This window comes from Scardinius erythrophthalmus (assembly GCF_964197995.2).
Source record: "Scardinius erythrophthalmus genome assembly, chromosome: 2".
NCBI lineage: Eukaryota > Metazoa > Chordata > Actinopteri > Cypriniformes > Leuciscidae > Scardinius > Scardinius erythrophthalmus.
This window is the reverse complement of record NC_138222.1, coordinates 2,037,253-2,058,551: the sequence shown is the minus strand read 5'-3', so window position 1 is coordinate 2,058,551 and position 21,299 is coordinate 2,037,253. Positions and strand designations below refer to the sequence as shown.

The window sequence follows — 21,299 nt, the reverse complement described above, 5'->3', positions numbered from 1 at the left end:
TGTGTGTTTTTTCGCATAACACGACTAAAATTTTAAATGCTGCAAAACACATGGGAGTTATATTCCAGATGCTGTAGTTTATTTGATCAGTCACAGTATATCATTAATCAAGCTTAATTTGACTTTTCAACTACAATTAGGCAGGTGAACTGAAAGCTTTTACAATCTTTTAGCTATAACTTAGGCCTATATCATTGACAAAAGTATGTGGTGCATTTTCTTCCAAAAATGATTTTCTTTCTCAAATTCATGCTTCAAGTTGACAAAGCACAATAAACGAAATCACACAATAACTGTTTAACCAGACATAGCCTTAATTTGCATCTAAATAACTTTCATTGATTGTGTTTCATAATGCACTTACCATAATATTTATTAGGGGGACAATAGATCACAAAAATCGCGGTTGAGACCATAATATTTATTAGTGGTGCAACGGATCATAAAACTCGCGGTTCAGACAATATTATGTTTTTTGAGTTACAGATAGGATAGTTTTTCAGATCAGAAAAACAAAACAAAAAAAACTTTAAGTAACTTAGCCATCGATACCACAGCCAGCAGGCGTATTTATGCCTCGTAATGTTCGACACATTTAACTGGGACTGGGGCCGTCCACACTGTTTTATCCATTGTAGGCACCGCTCACGTTGTGTTTTCGGCTTTGGGAATGGAAAGAATACAACTCCTCCAGACAATCTCTCGGGGTTTGTAGTGTCCGATTTACAAACGCCATGGGCGCACGCTTCACCATCTTGCTAATGTTTGTCGGACCTGCTCACATAGTAACGGTTGCTATGATGTGTGATTGGACAATGGCCGTTTTGGGGGAGGGGCCGGCGAAAGGTCAATTATCAGAAATAAAAAAGGAAGCTTTTTCCCTCAAGTGTGTCTCTGAGCGTCAGGCGAAACACTGTAAACGCTGTCGTGTTCTCTAGCGTTTGGATGCTGGCGTTCGGGAACACACTCGTGTGTGAGACGCTTCTGGAGGGAATTAAACCAAATCATTCTGATCACACACTTCGACTCCGGCGTTTCAGAAACACCAAACCAACATTTGAGATGCTGCGATGCCATTGGTCCGCTGGTTACTCCAGTTATCCAATCACAGCTGACGCTGAGAAAAAGCCACATGAGTTTATTCTTGCGCATCCTGTAAATGTGTTTCCATCATAGTTTATGTGGATCGAATAAAAATACATTCACGTCAGTTGAGCATATACGTTTCTTATGCACTTAATTACAAGAATTTATGCCCATCTTGGCTTTTCCATCCATCATTTTTTATGCAATATCCCAAAATGTGCATAAAAACAGGAAGGAAACAGCAAATCAGCTCTTGTTTTCTGTCAGCAAGAATCAACATGTAAATGACGCTGCATTTGCAGTGTAAAGGCCGCATACAAAGATGCAAGGAGGAGAACACCAATCACAATTCAGTAAGCAAATAAATAAGACCAAACATTTCCATATTTTATTTTGTTATTGAGAGGAAAGCGTCCAGCACATATTTACATATTCATGTAAACATCGGTTTGGCATATAGGAAGGAACTGTCTTCTACATTTAGATGTCTAGGTGAGCTGTTGTGAAGGGGATCAAGGCTATCTTTATGAGGGAGTTCTGTGTATCATAATTCATAGATGTCATGTGTTAACCTAGAAACCTAGTTCTGCTCTGGGTTTCCGCAGCTTTACACAGTGTATTTAGTCCTCGGACTTTGCACTAAAGTTCATCTGTGAAAAAAGAAAGCTCGTTAATTCTGCGAATTCCTTCTCGAAGTCACGTTGAGTGTTATGGAAACAGATTAACATTGTGAAAAACAGAGATGTACGATCACATCACAGATAAGCAATCCTCCAAGTGTCTTCAGATTTGGGGAAAGCGAAGTCTGCCAACAAACCCATATTCAGTGTTTGTTATGTGGTCGGGAATGTGGAAATGGAACTCACAATTTATTGCATGTTTGTTTCAAGCTTTTTTTCGAATGCGTTTCGTACTGAACTGTGCTTCATTCGTCATGAGCGGGAAATTCTAACCCTTCCAGAAATGCACAAACACGGGCACATTAAACCATGTGACTGCCGTTGAGTTTACACAGGCAAGCCAGACACTAATAGCATTAAAAAAGCCTCAGAAATACGGGCCTACTTCTCTGTTAGACCTCTCTAAAGTTGCAGTGTAAGTAATTGCTGTTCTGCTTGTGTTACAGAACACATTCTCCAGTGTGTTTCACATGGAATATGAGGAGCTTGCAGGATCCGTGGACTTCCCGAACAGGTGGGTTGTTATTATAGAAATTACTATTATGTAATGCAAGGCAAAGTGGCAGGAATGTTCAATACAAGTTAGCTATATGGAGTTTAGACTATAGACTTTAGCTTCAATACACCTGCCTTGAAGTGTCAAGTGTAATATATTTTTTGTTATTTGAATATGATGCTTGAGGTTCACTTATACTGGTCTCTTACAGGTAAATCAACTCACACTCGTGCTTTAAAGTCCCCCTGTGGTGAAAATCCGTCCATCTATGTGGTGTTTTTAATCTGCTTTCAGACAAACCATGTGTAAATTCATAAGTCAACACCATTGCTGAGTATTTTCTCCTTAAAACTGCAGTGAACCAAAGACAGTCTCAAAAACACGCTTTGAAATCGCTGGTGTTTCTGACATTTCAAGGAAAAAACGTGATCAGAAATGAGTTTGAGAGGATACATTTATTGACCACAGGGGACTTTAAACGATTCAAGAATTATATTTCATGAAACCACAAGGAGCTTTAAGTCAAGATTTTCAGTGATTTTCATATTCTCTTCCTCACACAAAGCTATGTATGTCTTTAAGGGAGTGTTCACACTTAGGTTCGGCCTTAAAAATGAAACCAGGACTAAAATGTATTATTTAGTTTTTTGATCTGGACCAAAAGAACCCAAACTACAAGTGTGAACACACCCTAAAAGACTTGCAATATAACTTACAAGAACACTTTTATGGGGCTTTTTTTGGTCATTTTGGAGCTTCACATCCTCATCCCCTTCATTTTCACTCTCATTATAAATAGAAAAGAGTGTCAGTTCACCTTTATGTTCCACAGAAGAAAGAAAGGAACAACATTAGGATGAGTAAACAGCGACAGAATTTTTGATTTGATTGACAGGGATTTTTGGCAATTACACATGAAGTTTATTTACTTAGTAATTTTAAGGCAACATATTTCCTCACTTTTTTTAAAAAGTTAAGTCAACTGATCACTTTTACAGAGTAGTGTGGTTTTTGTGTCCAAAACCATTTTCTGCATTGCTAGTATTAGCAATGTTGCACATCTATGAGAATGATTGTAATGATGTGTAGTTATAAGCAGGAGCGCTTCATCATTTGTGGATGTCTTTTACAGGGAATGTGACGTCAACAAGATTAACTACATGTACGCTCATTATGTCAAGAACAGTATGGAGTCGCTGAACATCACCGATGTTACCGAGGACCAGCGATTTCCATGGACTGTAAGTGCTCATAAATGCTTATTCATTCAAACATTGAAATGGGATCATCCTGATGTTTCAACGCTATCTCACGACCAATTCGTACGAATGCGTACGAGTGAGTAAAAGGTGGCTAATTCGTACAAGTGAGTAAAAGGTGGCTAATTCGTACGAATTCGTACAAGTGAGTAAAAGCTGGCTAATTCGTACAAGTGAGTAAAAGGTGGCTAATTCGTACAAGTGAGTAAAAGGTGGCTAATTCGTACAAGTGAGTAAAAGGTGGCTAATTCGTATGAATTCGTACAAGTGAGTAAAAGGTGGCTAATTCGTACAAGTGAGTAAAAGGTGGCTAATTCGTACAAGTGAGTAAAAGGTGGCTAATTCGTACGAATTTGTACAAGTGAGTAAAAGGTGGCTAATTCGTATGAATTCGTACAAGTGAGTAAAAGGTGGCTAATTCATACAAGTGAGTAAAAGGTGGCTAATTCGTACAAGTGAGTAAAAGGTGGCTAATTCGTACAAGTGAGTAAAAGGTGGCTAATTCGTACGAATTCGTACAAGTGAGTAAAAAGTGGCTAATTCGTACGAATTTGTACAAGTGAGTAAAAGGTGGCTAATTCGTATGAATTCGTACAAGTGAGTAAAAGGTGGCTAATTCGTACGAATTCGTACAAGTGAGTAAAAAGTGGCTAATTCGTACGAATTTGTACAAGTGAGTAAAAGGTGGCTAATTCGTATGAATTCGTACAAGTGAGTAAAAGGTTGCTAATTCGTACAAGTGAGTAAAAGGTGGCTAATTCGTACAAGTGAGTAAAAGGTGGCTAATTCTTACGAATTCGTACAAGTGAGTAAAAGGTGGCTAATTCATACAAATTCGTACAAGTGAGTAAAAGGTGGCTAATTTGTACGAATTCGTACAAGTGAGTAAAAGGTGGCTAATTCGTACAAGTAAGTAAAAGGTGGCTAATTCGTACAAGTGAGTAGAAGTGAGTAAAAGGTGGCTAATTTGCACAAATTCGTACAAGTGAGTAAAAAGGTGGCTAATTCGTACGAATTCGTACAAGTGAGTAAAAGGTGGCTAATTTGTATGTATTTGTACGATTTGTCTAGGGGCGGAGTCAGGGGTGGGTCATTCGTACGAATTCATACGAATTGGGCAACTAGTAAAATATGCATGATTTAGCAAAAATCTTACGAATTCATATGAGTGAGGTCATATGAATAAGTACGAATAAGCCACCTCGTAAAATTTGTAAGAATTGCCGTGAGATTGGGTTGGATGTTTCTGGGATTTAACAGAGCTCTTATTCATTCAAACATTCACTTCCCTCACTTTGCACTGTAAACTGCCTCGTTTCCCCAAAGCTGCTTGAATTTTAAACTTTGCAATTGCATTTTTTTTTTCTCTCATTTCTTTTCGGAAGAGTGAAAATCTAGAGTCCTCGAACGGTCAAATCAAAAGTCTTCTCTGCACGCCAATCAGGAATGGGAAGAAAGATAAAGTAATAGGTATGTGTGTTTTCAATATTTCCACAATCTGAGCTGTTAGTCAACGTCGTTCCCTTTCGTGGTCACTCCGAGTTACGTCGGATGATGACGATTGGGGTTTCGCTTAGAAAGCCTCTCACCTTCGATTATATAAAACGAGCCAATGGCAATGAAATGCCATGGGTCTGCGGAATTTGCATAGCGTATCTCCGCCCACCGCAGGGGGTATATAAGGAAGTACGCTGCAATATGCAGATATGTTTTCGCTTCGGAGCCAAGTTCAGTACTTCACTCCACAAGCCTTTTGAGTGTCATCTCAAATTTCTTCGAGACGAGCGGCTCTTCAGTGTGTTTGTGTGACGGCGCTTTCCAGCGAGATCGCATTTCCTGCTGCTGATTTGTGCAGTAATCTGCCGACAGTGAGTGTGTTTCTCCCTGGGCGCTTCAGCACTCTGCTGAGCTTTTCCACTCTCTAAAAGAGCTGCACGCGGCACGTCTTTTTCAAGACGGTTCGCCCGTGTATTTTCTGGATGTGTGTGCGCACTGTGCGGTCATCTGCATAACGGTCGCGAGCGCTGTTTTGCGTGTTGGGCTTAATCACGCTTGGCAGCGCTCGTTGATGAGTCATGTTTTCATTTAAAAAAAAGAAACTAAAAAAAAAAAGAAAAAGAAGGGAACATGACCATCGCGATGGTTATAGATCAAGACTCAATGATCTCCATGTGAGTAGAGTCCCCTCTGCCACACCCCAATTTATCTCTTCCTCGAGAAGGGATACTTTGGCTGGTGGCCAGGGTGATCTGAGGGTTTGGTGTGGCACAACAACCGACGAGTCAATTCCTCGGGCCACACCCCCCTCCACATCGCAGACCATGCACTCACAGCATCACAAGGTGGGCTTGATTCCTCTGGAAATGAAGTTTCGACTGCGTTGCCTCCCACGGGAGTGCCATCGTTGCCGGGACCGATCCAGAGCTGTCAGCCATGCTTTCCCGGGCAGCTGAAAGCATCGGCTGGAGTGGCCCCGCCCTCCCCCCGAGCGCTGTAAGCTTCTCCCGGACATGCATCAGGACGCCTGCGCTGCGCGAGACTCCACGTGACTTTCGCGGCTCGCGGGTGTCCTCCGCCTTCGCTGCTTTCGATCGCACGATGATCATGGTCTGTATGTTCCCCCGTCACTATCGTGGCACGGTCATGCAGTACTGTGTGTCGCCTGCGCTTTCGATGCAGTGCTGTCCCGGGAGTTCTGTCGAACCGGCCGCAGTGGAACGCTAGTCCTTCCCTGGCCAACCCTGGCAGAACGCGGAAAATTTTAACCACGCCCCTATGCTGGGACGCTATGCCTCCCATGCCCGGCCTGGTTGTTCCGCCGCGCACACTACTGACCTCGCTCTCGGGCGACATCGGTACCTGCGTGATCCTGGGTCAGGTGATGTCCACTATGTGGTCCAGACATGGGCTTAGCCAGGTTGATGTGGTAGGGTCTGAGAATTAATTTTCTCAGCTCCCCCATATCCCAGGCTGAGCTCTTTGGCGGTGTGGCTTCGGCCACCTGAAGCAGACTCAGGTTCTGTACCGATGGTCATCCATCCGTGCGGTCTCCTTAGTCTTCTTCCCGCCAAGGCCCCCTCCATGCGGCTGCTCCCCTCGGGCCTTCACCAGCTCTGAGTAGGAGGAAGTCGCAGGAGGGTGGCGCTGCCCGTCTCCGCCCCTTAGACTGCCACGTCAGTCTAAGCAGCACCCTTGAGGCGGGCAGCCTGGTCGGCGGTGTGGTTGAGGACTGCGCCCAACAGTCTTCGATCACTCCAGAAGCGGACTGAGGCTATGCACTGACGGTCATCCGTTGGTGTGGTCTGCTTAGTCCGCTTCCCGCCGACGCCACCTCCATGCGGCTCCTTCCCTCGAGCCTTCACCGGTCCGAGCACGAGGAGGTCGCTGGAGGCTGGCACCGCCTGTCTCTGCCCCTTAGCCGGCTAACACCTGGATAAGCAGCACTCCTGAGATGGGCAGCTTGGAGTTAGGGCTCAGTTCTTCGGGGAGTTGGGAGCAGGACCACTCCTTCCCCCAGTGGAGGGCTGGGGGAGAATCTTGTTCTAAAGAACTGATGCTCTTTCTCTGAGCTTTAAGAGGCAGTGGATGACAGCACGCGCCGCCCACGGGCCACACTCCTCTCATCCCCCCTCTGTCGCCAGACCCCTGCCAGAGCACGCCCCCGTGGGACGTGCGCCCTCCCCTGGCCTCCTCTGGCAGGATGCGGTTTATGACCGTGCCCCCGCACAGGGCCGCTATGCCACCCTCGCCGGTGCCGGTCATTCCGCCTCGCTGCCCCACCGACGGTACATCTGTGGTTCGTATGACCCCGCTGGTGCACTTTCTGGAGGCCTGGCTAGAGCTTCCCAGACTGTCCCGCTGGGTCGCGAGAACCATTAGATTCGGCTACGCGATTCAGTTCGTGATATCTCCTCCCCGCTTCAGGGGAGTCCGCTTCACTATGGTCGGGGGCAATGCCCCTGTCATGAGAGCGGAGGTCGCCACCCTACTGGCGAAGGGTGCGATCGAGATTGTCCCTCCAGCCGAGATGAAGTCCGGCTTCTACAGCCCCTACTTCATTGTACCCAAGAAGTCCGGTGGGTTACGGCCAATCCTCGACCTGCGCGTCTTGAACCGCTCCCTTCACAGGCTGCCGTTCAAGATGTTAACGGCCAAACACATCCTCCAGTGTGTACGGCCGCAGGATTGGTTTGCAGCGATCGACCTGAAGGACGCCTACTTCCATGTCTCCATTTTACCTCGACACAGACCGTTTCTACGGTTTGCTTTCGAGGGGCAGGCATACCAGTACGCGGTTCTCAATTTCGGGCTAGCCCTGTCTCCTCGCGTCTTTACGAAGGTCGTCGAGGCAGCCCTTGTTCCCCTCCGGGAACACGGGGTTCGCATCCTGAACTATCTCGACGACTGGCTAATCCTAGCTCACTCTCAAGGCCAGGTTTGCGAACACAGGGACCTAGTGCTCCGGCACTTAGCTCGTCTGGGCCTTCGGGTCAACTGGGAGAAGAGCAAACTCTGCCCCGTGCAGAGGATCTCTTTTCTCGGTATGGAGATCGACTCGGTCGCCATGTGCGCGCAGCTTACGAGCGAGCGCGCGCAGTCACTGCTGACTTGTCTTCGCCAATTCGAGGGCAAGAGTGCGGTTCCACTGAAACTATTTCAGAGGCTCCTGGGGCATATGGCATCCGCAGCCGCAGTAACGCCGCTGGGATTGCTTCATATGAGACCGCTTCAGCTTTGGCTTCGCGATCGAGTCCTGAGGTGGGCATGGCAACACGGCACGCTCCAAGTCCCAGTGACTCCAGCCTGCCGTCAGACCTTCACCCCGTGGACGAACCTCAATTTTCTACGGGCCGGATTGCCCTTAGAGCGAGTTTCCCGGCATGTTGTTGTATCAACAGATGCCTCCACCACGGGCTGGGGCGCCATGTGCAATGGTCATGCTGCCGCGGGCTCCTGGACAGGACCCCAGCGCCTTTGGCATGTCAATTGCCTCGAGTTGCTGGCTGTACGTCTCGCCCTGCACCGCTTCCATGCGCTGCTCAGGGGTCAGCACGTACTAGTCCGATCAGACAATACCGCAACAGTAGCGTACATCAACCAACAAGGTGGTCTACGCTCCCGCCGTATGTCGCAACTCGCTCGCCACCTCCTCATATGGAGTCAGAAGCATCTGAGGTCGCTTCGAGCCATTTATATTCTGGGACACCTGAACCAGGCGGCCGACGAGCTGTCTCGAGTTCGGCCTCTCGCTGGAGAATGGCGGCTCCATCCCCAGACGGTCCAGCTGATTTGGGATCAGTTCGGCGACGCACAGGTAGACCTGTTTGCCTCCCACGACTCGTCCCATTGCGACCTGTTTTATTCCCTGACCGAGGGCACGCTCGGCACGGATGCACTGCCGCACAGCTGGCCGCGGGGCCTACGCAAGTATGCGTTTTCCCCAGTGAGCCTTCTTGCGCAGACCTTGCGCAAGATCAGGGAGGACGAGGAGCAGGTCATTTTGGTTGCCCCGTATTGGCACAACCGGACCTGGTTCTCCGAACTAGTACTCCTCGCGACAGCACCTCCCTGGCCAATTCCTCTGAGGAAGGACCTCCTTTCTCAGGGACGGGGCACCCTTTGGCACCCTCATCCCGATCTTTGGAACCTCCACGTGTGGCTCCTGGACGGGACGAGGCAGGTTTGAGTACCTTACCACCTGCGGTGGTGGCTACCATCACTTCCGCTAGAGCACCGTCCACGAGACATGCCTATGCGTTGAAGTGGAACCTCTTCGTCAACTGGTGTTCTTCTAAACGAAGAACCCACGAAATGCCCGATCAGTGTCGTGCTTTCCTTCCTGCAAGAAGGGTTGGAGTGAAGGCTGTCTCCCTCCACCCTGAAAGTGTATGTTGCCGCCATTACCGCACATCACGAAGCAGTTGATGGTAAGTCTTTTGGGGAAGCACGACCTGATCGTCAGGTTCCTGAGGGGAGCGAGGAGACTAAATCCTCCTCGTCCTCCCCTCGTACCTTCTTGGGACCTCTCAGTGGTTCTAACTGCCCTGCAGAGTGCTCCATTTGAGCCTTTACAGTCAGCGGAGCTTAAGTTCCTGTCTATGTAGACAGCGCTCCTGGTTGCATTGACCTCCATCAAGAGGGTAGGGGACCTGCAGGCATTTTCGGTTGACGAAGCGTGCCTGGAATTCGGGCCGGCTAACTCTCACGTGATCCTGAGACCCCGGCTTGGATACGTGCCCAAGGTTCCTACCACACCCTTTCGAGAACAGGTAGTGAACCTGCAAGCGCTGCCCTTGGAGGAGGCAGACCCAGCCTTGGCACTGCTCTGTCCAGTACGCGCCCTTCGTGCTTACGTAGACAGAACGCGGTGTTTCAGGACCTCAGACCAGCTCTTTGTCTGTTATGGTGGGAAGCTGAAGGGAAAGGCTCTCTCAAAGCAAAGGTTATCTCACTGGATAGTGGATACCATTGCTTTGGTATACCAGCAGCAGGTCGTCAATGCCCCCTTGGTGTGAAAGCCCACTCCACTCGTAGTGTGGCTTCTTCTTGGGCTCTAGCGCATGGCACCTCGCTAACAGACATTTGTAGAGCTGCAGGCTGGGCGACACCCAACACATTCGAGAGATTCTATAATCTCCGAGTAGAGCCAGTTTCTTCTCATGTACTCGCTTCAACCAGCCGGTACTAGATTCTGCTCAGGTGTCTTCGCTTGCTCGCCATTCCTCTCCACGGACGGGATACGTGCGATCATCTTCTCAGGTGAGTCTGATAAGCTCTGAGTTCCTCCAGCACTGGTTACGTCAACGCCTGAGTTATGCCAATCTGCCATAACACAGCTCTTGCGCTTGACTAGGTGCCTCCATGTGCATGGTCCCCCCTTTGGGCGACCCCCACATGTGTATTCCACTGTAAGTCTCTTTTGAGCGTGTGTCTTTCCCTTGGCAAGCCACCTTGCCACCCCTGGGGTTTAAATATTCCACCTGCGGCTGGACACCTCAGTGATACCCCATATGCATCCCTCTGGGTCATATGTGTCTCTCAAGTCCCCCCCTTAATGGTTGGGCATAATTGCATATTTCTCCTGAGATATGCTTCCCAGTGTACCTTGGTATTCCTGTGTTAAGTAGGACTCCTTCGTTCGTGCTATTCTCACAACAGGGAGCTCAGACTTACGCAGGGCACTGGATGACAGCCGAGGTGGCGTGATTAGACTGGAACCCCAATCGTCGTCATCCGACGTAACTCGGAGTGACCACGAAAGGGAACGTCTCGGTTACGGATGTAACCCTCGTTCCCTGAGTAGGGAACGGAGACGTTACGTCTTCCTGCCACTTCCGCTGTACTTCCGCGTACTTCCTTATATACCCCCTGCGGTGGGCGGAGATACGCTATGCAAATTCCGCAGACCCATGGCATTTCATTGCCATTGGCTCGTTTTATATACTCGAAGGTGAGAGGCTTTCTAAGCGAAACCCCAATCGTCGTCATCCGACGTAACGTCTCCGTTCCCTACTCAGGGAACGAGGGTTACATCCGTAACCGAGACGTTCCTAACATGATCAAAAGCATTTATTAGTGGTGCTACTAAAACAAACATTGATATTACGATTGCTCATATGACGCTTAATCATCCCACACCACTAAATGACACCTCAAATTGTGCAACTAGATGAAAGCATAGAAGAAAAGAAAATTAGTGAAAACAAAATCTCATAGATTTACATGGACCAGAATATCATCTGATGGTGTTTTTTTTTTTTGTATTTGCACCTTATACACCACTCATATTTCCTTCTGAATGCATAAAAACATAGTTTATAATTGGCTTTCAGTCCGCACCATTTCTCATGCATTTTTAACCGACGTCATTAAGTTTCTAAACAATGATCACCATTGTGATGCTGGTCGAATTCAAGCGCATTATAAACCGTATAAAAATTAAAGTCTGAATTGGTTAGAATAATTTAGCATGTCATCTTCTTAAGGGTTTATGTCTTATTTTGTATAGTCTCATTGAGCCAATCGTGATGAAAATAAATCTTTATTTAATTGATTGCTTTATCTCCTTTCATCTAGACTTACAATAGAGGTTAATTAAGTTGCTGACAGCTGATAAACCACTAATGATCTCAGCCTTAAAGAATAGTGGAACATTAAGATGATCATTTATTCGGCCTCATTTATTCCAAACCTGTCTGAACTTCTTTCTTTCATGCATCACAAAAAGTGAATTTATAAAGAAAGTGCTGGCACCTTTTTACATGTAATAAAAGTAAACGGAGACCTGTATAAAATTACAAAATAACCATGAAAGTATCTCAAAAGCAGCCCATATTCGCCATATTTCAAGTTTATAATTTAGAAAATCCCCTTTTGTGTTCTTATACAGCAAGTCAAAAACAACAATATATATGCAAAAATATATTTCTTTTATGCTAAATATTCACATACGTGTTTTGGCCTCTGAATGCAGGTGTCTGCCAGTTGGTCAATAAGATGGACGACGCTTCAGGAGAAGTCAAAGCCTTTAATAGGAACGATGAGCAGTTTCTCGAGGCCTTCGCGATCTTTTGTGGATTGGGCATCCAGAACACACAGATGTACGAAGCCGTGGAAAGAGCCATGGCCAAGCAAGAGGTCACACTTGAGGTGAGTCTGATTTTATACATTTAACTCATTTTATTCCATGTTTCTGCCATAAAAAAAAAAAAGCAATTTTATCTGATTTTATTTCTCAGAATTGCAAGTTTATATCCCGCAATTCAGACTTTATAACTCGCAATTGCTAGAAAAAAAATGCACTATCATGTTTTTTTGTTTTTTTGTTTTTTTATACAAAAAAACTTCATATTTTATTGTGACTGGGCCGCAAAGTTGCTGAACAACAAATAGGATGTCCTTAATTTGTTGGTGGTTTTTACAATACAATTTCTCAATGCTTAGATCACTTAAACTCTTTACACATTGAGCACATCAGAAATCTACATGTGAGCTAAACTGTGAATCATTTAGCATTGTTTTGGCACAAAATGTATTCAATGCAAATGACATGAATTCTTTTCTCAGTCAGACACAAACATATACAGTAGTGGCCAAAAGTGATGTCCGGAGGCGATATTTGTATTTAATGACCCTACGAGTTTGATTAAACCATCAAATATGAGGAAAATATTTTAAATATGAGGGAAGAACAAAACACTAAACTTGTTTAAGGTATATATATATATATATATATATATATATATATAGTACAAACTTATTTGGCGAAAAAAGTCAAACTACACTTGCAAAAATATGCAAAAAAAGAAATGAATGGAAAAAAAAACGAAAGCTGACAGGAAAAAGCAAGCATTGACTACAAGATAATCAGTTATTAATATTTCATTGGTTCTCTCTTGTTTTTGCAGCACATGTTCATAATTAGTTGCACAATTTGTCATGGTTCATTGAGTTATCACAAATTGCCTCCAAGCACAGCTCCACAATATGCTTACAAAATCTTTAACAAATATTTCATAATATTTGAATAAAGGGTGAAGATGTCAATTTTAAGTACAAAACATAATAAAAACTGAATAAAGCAGCAGTTTGCTACATTTCTACAGTAATACCATATTGAAATATATTCTGAATCTAAAACATGAAATACCATCAAAACAATTAGATCATTTTGTGCTGTATTGAAAACATTGTTCAAGTTACATAAACTGATATTTTACTAAAGAAATCATTGTATAATTCTGCCTGTTGTTAGTGTTTAATGAATGACAAAGTGTGTTTGTTGGGTGAAACCTTTCCTAGTTTATAATTTGAGACATGATTGATGTGTTTTGGTAGTTTAAGTGTATTTTGTATGTGAGATTTAGGCAGTGCCGAGCTGAAAGTGGGTTATGAGGTTATGAGAACTGTGTGAAGAGTTTTGAACTATTGAGAAATGTGTCCTTGTGACCTTACAAAAGATCTAAATAAGTTAGTTTTCCAGCTTATTTTTTAATAAATGGAAGGCATTTGAGTTCTGGAAGTTAAATATAGCAGATTGAACTTAAAGTATATGAAATGTTTTGTAATCTGCTGCTACACACTCGTGGATGATGCTCCCACTCCTCCATGTTCTTTAATCCCGGCGTACGGGAGCTGTCAGAGTCAGAAGCGCTCAGTCTGTCTCCTACGGTTCAGGACTGAAACATACCAAACACTTTAGATATCAAGGGTGTAACGGTACATGCATACAGTCAGTCACAGGCGATCCACTCTCCAGTCCTGAAGGGGGCGCTTGTGGTAATGCAATGAGGTTTGCTAGCCACCACAACTGGGAAAAGAGCAGAAGTAGAAGATATGATCTATGCACCAACCCAAAACAAGATTTCAGATGTCTCACAAGAGCTTGGTAGTAGCCTATAGGGCTGCACAATATATAGAAATGATCGAAATATCACAGATGTATATATCGTGATATGCATATCACAACGGCTTGTCATGAGCAAAAGACGAAGAGAAAATCACTCACTCTCGGCTGAATCACTTTTGTAGCTTTAATAAGAATCAGTATTTAATTCATACAGTGAAAACTAAGCAGTGTTTTATTTTTACATTTGATTATTCAGTTTGTGTTGTTAAATAACCCTAATGTAGGATAACCTGAACCCCTGAGGTTTACTCTGATGTTAAAATAACACTTCTTACGCGACAGTAAAACACTGATGTTCACTTTCACAAGTTGAAGGGATGTTTTCTCGTCACTAAAAGAATGTGAAACACGTATGTAGGTTATATAATTTTAAAGATAATTTAAGTTTATTTTACACGCTTTAAGCATTATCGTATCACATATCGAATATCGCATTATTTAATGAGTAAATAATCTTTTTCTATATCGTGCAATATCGAGTTTTGATACATTTTTGTGACAAGCTCCGCAAACTTCACGGAAAGGAAACCGGGATGACGGAGTATTTTAAGTCGTTTCCGCTGTCATAATGAGACAAAATCATTTGAGTTTTGTGGAACAGTTTTCAACGTTGGGTAAAAGTTCATCACTTCAGCACTTTTTGCACAGCCGCCAATCACAGTGGAGGAGGGGCGGGACTAATACCACACTGACCAATCAGCACGTCCTGCAGCAGACGACGACAACAAGCACAACAACTGAACAAAGACATTTAAAAAAAAAGCCAGAGCAAATACTGTACATTGTGTCAACAATTTCATACTTGGAAATCAGATACTAGTAACTGAAAAACTGAAGAAAAACACACTTTTTTTGTCAGTCCGATCAAATAATGAGTCGAATAATGAGAGATGCCATAAGAATGTGGTCGATGACTTCCAGTCAGTCAATTACACTGGAGATTAATTAAACGGCACAACTTTATTGGAGACATTCTGTAGAATTGCATTGTCAAGTCAAGTCAAGTCTCCTTCATTTATATAGCGCTTTTAACAACATAGATTGCTTCAAAGCAGCTTTACAGTGACAGTAACAGAACATATGTGAACATATTCTCTGCCCATTAACCCATTAACATCCCATACGTGTGTGTGTGTGTGTGTGTGTGTGTGTGTGTGTGTTTCTGCAGGTTCTCTCTTATCACGCGTCGGCTGAAGAAGAAGAGACGCGGGCGCTCCAGGTATCTGCGGTAAATTGCAATTCATCATTATATCATATTGAAATGTGCCAAATCAAGCCAAATCAAGCATTACTTTCCCTGTCTGTTCACGACACAAACAACCCATGTTCAATGCCAGTGTAAAATAGCCCATAAACACATTCTACTAGTCCCTTAATAATGTTGGGTTAAAAATAACCCAGTAAGGATCCCAATGATGGGTTGGTATAGCACCTTTCCAACTGTGGGTTATTTTAATTTTACAATACAATAGAATCACATATGTGATGTGAAGCACCTGTCCATATCCGATAGCAAATTGTTTATCAATATTCTCTTTAGGGATTATTTATTTTGAGGAAGGATGGCACTTAGTAAAATAACGTTTTAATAAATATCCATGATAGAATTGCAGTAACGCACGGTATTTGGGGGCGTACTGCTGTTATTGTGTCTTATTCTACTCTGTGTTTGTGGAGAAAACAGGAGTTTCCTACAGCTTCAGACTCCCTGTGGGGATCTCCACCGGTCGCTTGGACACAGCGTATGGAAAACCTGCTCTGATTACGACTGAGAATAATCAGGCAATTAAAATCAGACAGAGGCAGAATTTCTGCTTTAATTGAGAGTTAATTAAACCAATTAGTCTTATGAAGCGAAGGTCAGCATGCAGATTTAGCACTATTTGTGTAATTCATAAAGCATGTAAAAACAGCTGAAGATATGCTTCATTTTGAGGATGATGGAATAGGATGTAAACCCCTTTTTATTTGGTGTCCCCAGATCCTTACAAAGTCTTATAGTGTCTTAGATTGTGTTTTGAAGTCTCCTACAATACATTTACATTCATCCAAGGTCAAAAACACTTTAATTTTCTCATAATCTCCATTACAGCATCAGCTCTTTTCTCTCAGTGTCTGAAACTGATTGATAAAGGATTTAGTCTCTCTAAACCCCGCCTCTCTGAGAGCTGCTCTGCTCTGATTGGTCAGAAAGCAAACGCTCATTATCATATCTGAATCTCAGCTCTTGATCACAGTGATTCGAACAGTAACGATGGCGTGAGTTTTACCGTATCAATCTCTGAAAACAGCGTCTTCTCGACACGAACAACACGAACCAAACTCCTCCAGTCTCAGATAAACTACAGTGTGTGAGGGCGGAGCTAAGAGACGCTGTTCAGCCAATCAAGACCATAGCCTGGAATTATTCAAATTAGCTACATTGGATTGTAACAGGAAGTGAGACTGAAATAACTGGCGACTCGTTTCAGCAGTTCAGAATTTATTCTTCTGGAAGAAAATATCTTTATTTGTCTTTTAAGCATTTAAGGGTCTTGCAACTAAATCACATTTTCTGAGATTTTAACAGAGTTGTGCATGTTGATCATCATAGAAGACAATGTTACCATCCGTTAGTTTTAATTGTAGAAGGAAACTAGATAAGACGCCTCAATTAAACACGACAGCTCGCGTTGATTTCCCACGACAGTGAGATCGCATTCACAAATGTTTCTGCTTTGTAAGAGTTTCTGCGTCGCACAAGTTCTCTTCAATAGATCCCGAGTCTCGGACACAGTGAGTGTAACCGAGCAAACGGCTCATAAGCACACCGCAAACTAAGCCTCAGAAGTTATTAAAGATGCAACAGCGCATTCATATATATATTTATTTCTTGGCAGAGTGCATGATATGCGTGATGGTAAATTGCAGCGTGCGTTTTTGGGAAGCTTAAACGCTTGAAAAGTAGCCATAGAGTGAAAAGATCCAAATAGACCAAAAAAGCATGCAATCTCTAATAATGACAAAGAAAGACTCTAAATGCGAGATTAAAGCCAGTGCTTTCCTGAGAAATGGCAAATGCCCGCAGGCTTTGAGGAAGGTCGTGTGACCGAAACCTTTGGCATTTCTCAGTAAAGCACTGGCTTTATCTCGCATTTAGAGTCTTTCTTTTTCATTATTAGAGAATGCATCCTTTTTTTGTGCATTTTTGTCTATTTGGCTCATTGCTTTAATGCACAGAAATGTGAAAAGGCTCAATTGCTGAGGGATTTTATGACTGCGCATTGAAGCGATGTGCAGATCTTAAAATGTTTCGGAAAAGTATTAAATTGCAAGTTCTGAGACCTGCAGATAGCATGTGGCTATTCATACCTGAACTGTAGATGATCATGTTTAGATGAAGCTATATGACGTTATGTTATCTCTGCAGGCTGTTTGCACCTGAATCAACAGAGAGACATGATTTATGGACTCTGCATTATGCGATGGTTATGGTTTTCAGCAAGACGAGACATATCCTGAGCACTGCAAACTGTGCGGATGGCAGATCATTGATTATTAATGCCTGTCAGACAGTGATCTCCCCGCTTGCAGTTTGGTTGTGTGTGTGTGTGTGTGTGTGTGTGTGTGTGTGTGTGTGTGTGTGTGTGTGTGTGTGTGTGTGTGTGTGTGTGTGTGTGTGTGTGTGTGTGTGTGTGTGTGTGTGTGTGATTCATGAGATGATGTGTAATAATGTCCTGAACCCACAGGCCGCCACGATCCCCTCGGCTCAGTCTCTCAGACTGATGGACTTCAGCTTCAGTGACTTCGACCTGTCGGACGCCGACACGACTCAAGCCACCATACGCATGTTCGTGGACCTCAAGCTCGTGCAGAACTTCCAGATGAAGTACAAGGTACCCGTCAGAAAAATAATCATTTTTCATATTTTTATGGTTTGATGTGGGGAGGCGTTCTATAACTGATCATACCATTTGATACAATGGATGAAAAGCAGATGAATAGAGTAAATGATTTCTACACTGCAAAAAGTTCTTTTCTTACTGGTTTTGTCTTGGTTTTGTTTATGTTGTTTTTAACTTGTTTTATGGAAAAACTCACTTCATTTTGATTTTCTTTCCCAGAAAACAAGACATAATATCTAATGGCATTTTACTCATCTAGTAAATGCATCTTGATTTAAGAATTTTTAGATATTTGGACTGGAAACAAGACAAAAATACTAAGCAAGAATATATTTTTTTGCAGTGATAGGGATCTGAATATTAGTATTTGTTCCATTAATTTATGATATTTTTGTTAAAGTGATATAAGCCATGAACCAAGCCAACCAGAGGTGAATCGCAGCATTAAGTATTCAAAAACCTGAGAAAACTACAAAGACTGTGAACTTAAAAGTCGAGTGAGGGAAAGAACTACAATCCCATGAGGCATTGCGAACTAAAGAGCTCTTTTTCCTTGATTTCCTTGCTGTGACTTTCTGATTGGTGGAATATTCTGTACGGCATCATGGGTAATGTAGTTTTTCTCCACGAATTCACGATTGTTTTAAAAATAAGTTGAAATAATGTGAACAAAAGCATATACCTCTGATTAACATTATAACTTGCAGTCGATCTCTCTTTAAAGGTTAAAAAAGTAAAAAAAAATAGTTTTGTCTGTTTTCGCGTCTATAAACACCGTAGCAACTTCAGAACAAGAAGAACACTTGGCAACATGGTGCGTTTATTCAGAAAATAAAAAATTAACACACAACTGTGACCTCATTACATTACTATTACTGTTTATTTGATGAATCGTAGCCAGGTACGTGTAATGACAGCTGTGCTTTAGGACGGCTAAACGCTCCTCGTAATGCTTAAAAACACCTTAAATGGCTTGTATCCGCGGCTGAACCCATCACACCTAAGCAAGCTCTTGTTAAAATGCAATCAGGACTTTTACAATCACATCACTTCACAAACGAGCTCTGGCAACAGCAGGATCTTCCACAGTTAAAGGGACAGTCCACCCGAAGATGAAAATGAAAACCTCATACAGGTTTGGAACGAGTAAATGATTGGATTTTTATTTTTGGGTGGACTATGCAACATATTTTTTTTATAATCTAAATATAAATCTAGCTGATACACAGTGCATAAAAAGGTTTGTGTGTGTTTGATGATATCAATACAGTAGTCTACATTTGAAGTGGATCAAAACCTTTCATCAAAGTTAAACATGAATTCTGAACAATACCCGTTCTTGTCTCAGGACATCTTTGATGAACTCTTTTAATCCACTTCAAATGTTGACTACTGTATAATCTGAATATATAAGCTTTTGCCACCAATAGCTGAGCGAAAACACCCAATTGTGTGTGTGCAGAATTATTAGACACATGGATTTTCTGATCATATTTTACCAATTCCAAACCACATTCATCTTAATAACTACTATCAATTTTGTATTTAATCATTTATAAGTGGGCATTTAATAATTTTTGACTTTTCAGTCTGAGTTAAATCTCTTTTTTGGCTTATTTTATCTGTAACATTTCCAGCCTTCCTGAACAATTATACATCACTTATAAATGATTAAAAACAAAATTAATAGTAGTTATTAAGATTAATGTGGTTTGGAATTGGTAAAATATGCCTGGAGCTTTTTATTGTATTATTATTCAGACACCAGATATAATTTTTTATATTTCTTTACTAGTGTGTGCAGGACACTATAGTTCATTTATGCAAAATAAAGTAAACTGAGACATATTCTACCAAAACATTCTTCATACAGCGACTACCAGTGACATTTATACACATTTGGGACCCAAAATGATTGGGACACTTTGAGCTGATCATGTTTTGCTGAAGTGTGTTTTCTTTAATTGCTAATGCTCTTTTTACACACACACTGAACAGAATGAAGCATTGCTTGGTGATTGGTTGAGCTAAACTGGTATTATCTAATTGTGTAGTTAAATTTAACAGCTGACAGATATTCAACATAATTCATGTGTGAGACAGTCTAACAGAAGGACGGACAAAACCAGTCAAATATCAAGTTATTATCATATTTTATCACCATAATCTAAACTATAGTGAATAAACTGTGAGAATGTGAGAAAGGTGTCTGAATAAATTTTGGTTTGACTGTATATATCATATTTTGTTGTGTTGGAGCACATGTCTTTCAGTCTAATCTTTATAGCTTTAGAAGTAAAGGTGTTGTTAACCGGTTCCAGAGTCTGTGCCAGTGGATCTTGAGCGTGAAGAAGAACTACAGGAAGAACGTGGTTTATCACAACTGGAGACACGCCTTCAACACGTCGCAGTGCATGTTCGCTGTGCTGAGGTCTGGCCGGGTTCAGGTCAGTGGATCTGATCAATCAGGAAACACAACTTTAACACACTAACTGAGCTTGATGATCTGCAGTGAGACGTGCAGTTGTGGTCATTGCTCTCTTGAAATGTTTGTTTCCTTTTATAGAGAAACCAGTTAAGCCGTGAAACTAGCGGATGGGTTTTTATTGTGCGTTCCACTGTAAACGTCTTCTGTTCTTTACGCTGGTCGTTAATCATTGGCGTTTACACTCTTGAAGTGATAGGAAATGCCTGCTTTCTTTGAATAGCAAATACCATGAAGTGCTTCTTACAATTGTGAATCATTTGGTATTTATAATTGAGAACTAAACCCTCTGGTGCTCTTCAGTCATTTTTGATGACCGAATAATTAAACTTTTTTATTTTTATTTTATTTTTTACTTCATCTGAATGGTTTGAAACTTGGTAAAGGTTTTGGCACTTGCTGTGTGAACACAAACAAAATAATGGACAAGATTCAAACAGGTTTAATGGTCCTGTAAACAATAGTCACACTTGTGCTCCTCACGGTCAAACACCAGCGCACTGGAAATGAACGAGAGATGAGTTTCCTCTAGTGGAAACGTTTGGTACTGCAGCCGAACTACATCTCACTGAAAGCTCATTTACTGAGATGTCAACCTCAACTTTGGAGCAGATCTTGTTTAGATTTATGGCTTTGGTTTTCTCACAGTTTTAGAGTAAAACGTGTTTTTGAAAATATAGATTTCATATAAAAATTGAAAATAGTATTTTTGTGCATTTTTCATAACAGTAAACTTAAGTTACTTTTTTTAAGTTAACGTTTTTTCACTTCAGCAATAATCTGCCAAGTGTCGTCTTTGAAAAGAGATCAAACTTCAGTCTGTCGCTCTACAGCGTTCAAGATTTACCACAGTTTAAGCTGTAAATATAATTTTGAGGTCTATGCTCAAAAAGTGAATGAATGGATTATAACTTATGCGTAAATATAATGTAGTACCATAAAATCCCCTAAAAATACAAAATATGAAATAAAAAACTGAAATATAGTACATTCCTTTCATT

At 42.4% G+C, this 21,299-nt stretch overlaps 1 protein-coding gene across 4 annotated transcripts in view; it reads left to right on the top strand.

Annotated features, from left to right (window-relative positions):
• The window catches only part of pde5ab (phosphodiesterase 5A, cGMP-specific, b), a 63,076-nt gene that overhangs the window by 24,080 nt on the left and 17,697 nt on the right, over positions 1–21,299 (top strand). For 2 of the 4 annotated variants that reach the window (XM_081358785.1, XM_081358783.1), the window contains exons 7-13: positions 2,213–2,280; positions 3,395–3,503; positions 4,907–4,991; positions 11,995–12,170; positions 15,098–15,157; positions 17,658–17,804; positions 20,135–20,260. In XM_081358785.1, coding sequence (XP_081214911.1) covers positions 2,213–2,280; positions 3,395–3,503; positions 4,907–4,991; positions 11,995–12,170; positions 15,098–15,157; positions 17,658–17,804; positions 20,135–20,260 — 771 coding nt within the window. The remainder of the gene's footprint in view (positions 1–2,212; positions 2,281–3,394; positions 3,504–4,906; positions 4,992–11,994; positions 12,171–15,097; positions 15,158–17,657; positions 17,805–20,134; positions 20,261–21,299) is intronic. The other 2 variants (XM_081358786.1, XM_081358784.1) reach the window with 1 other exon arrangement.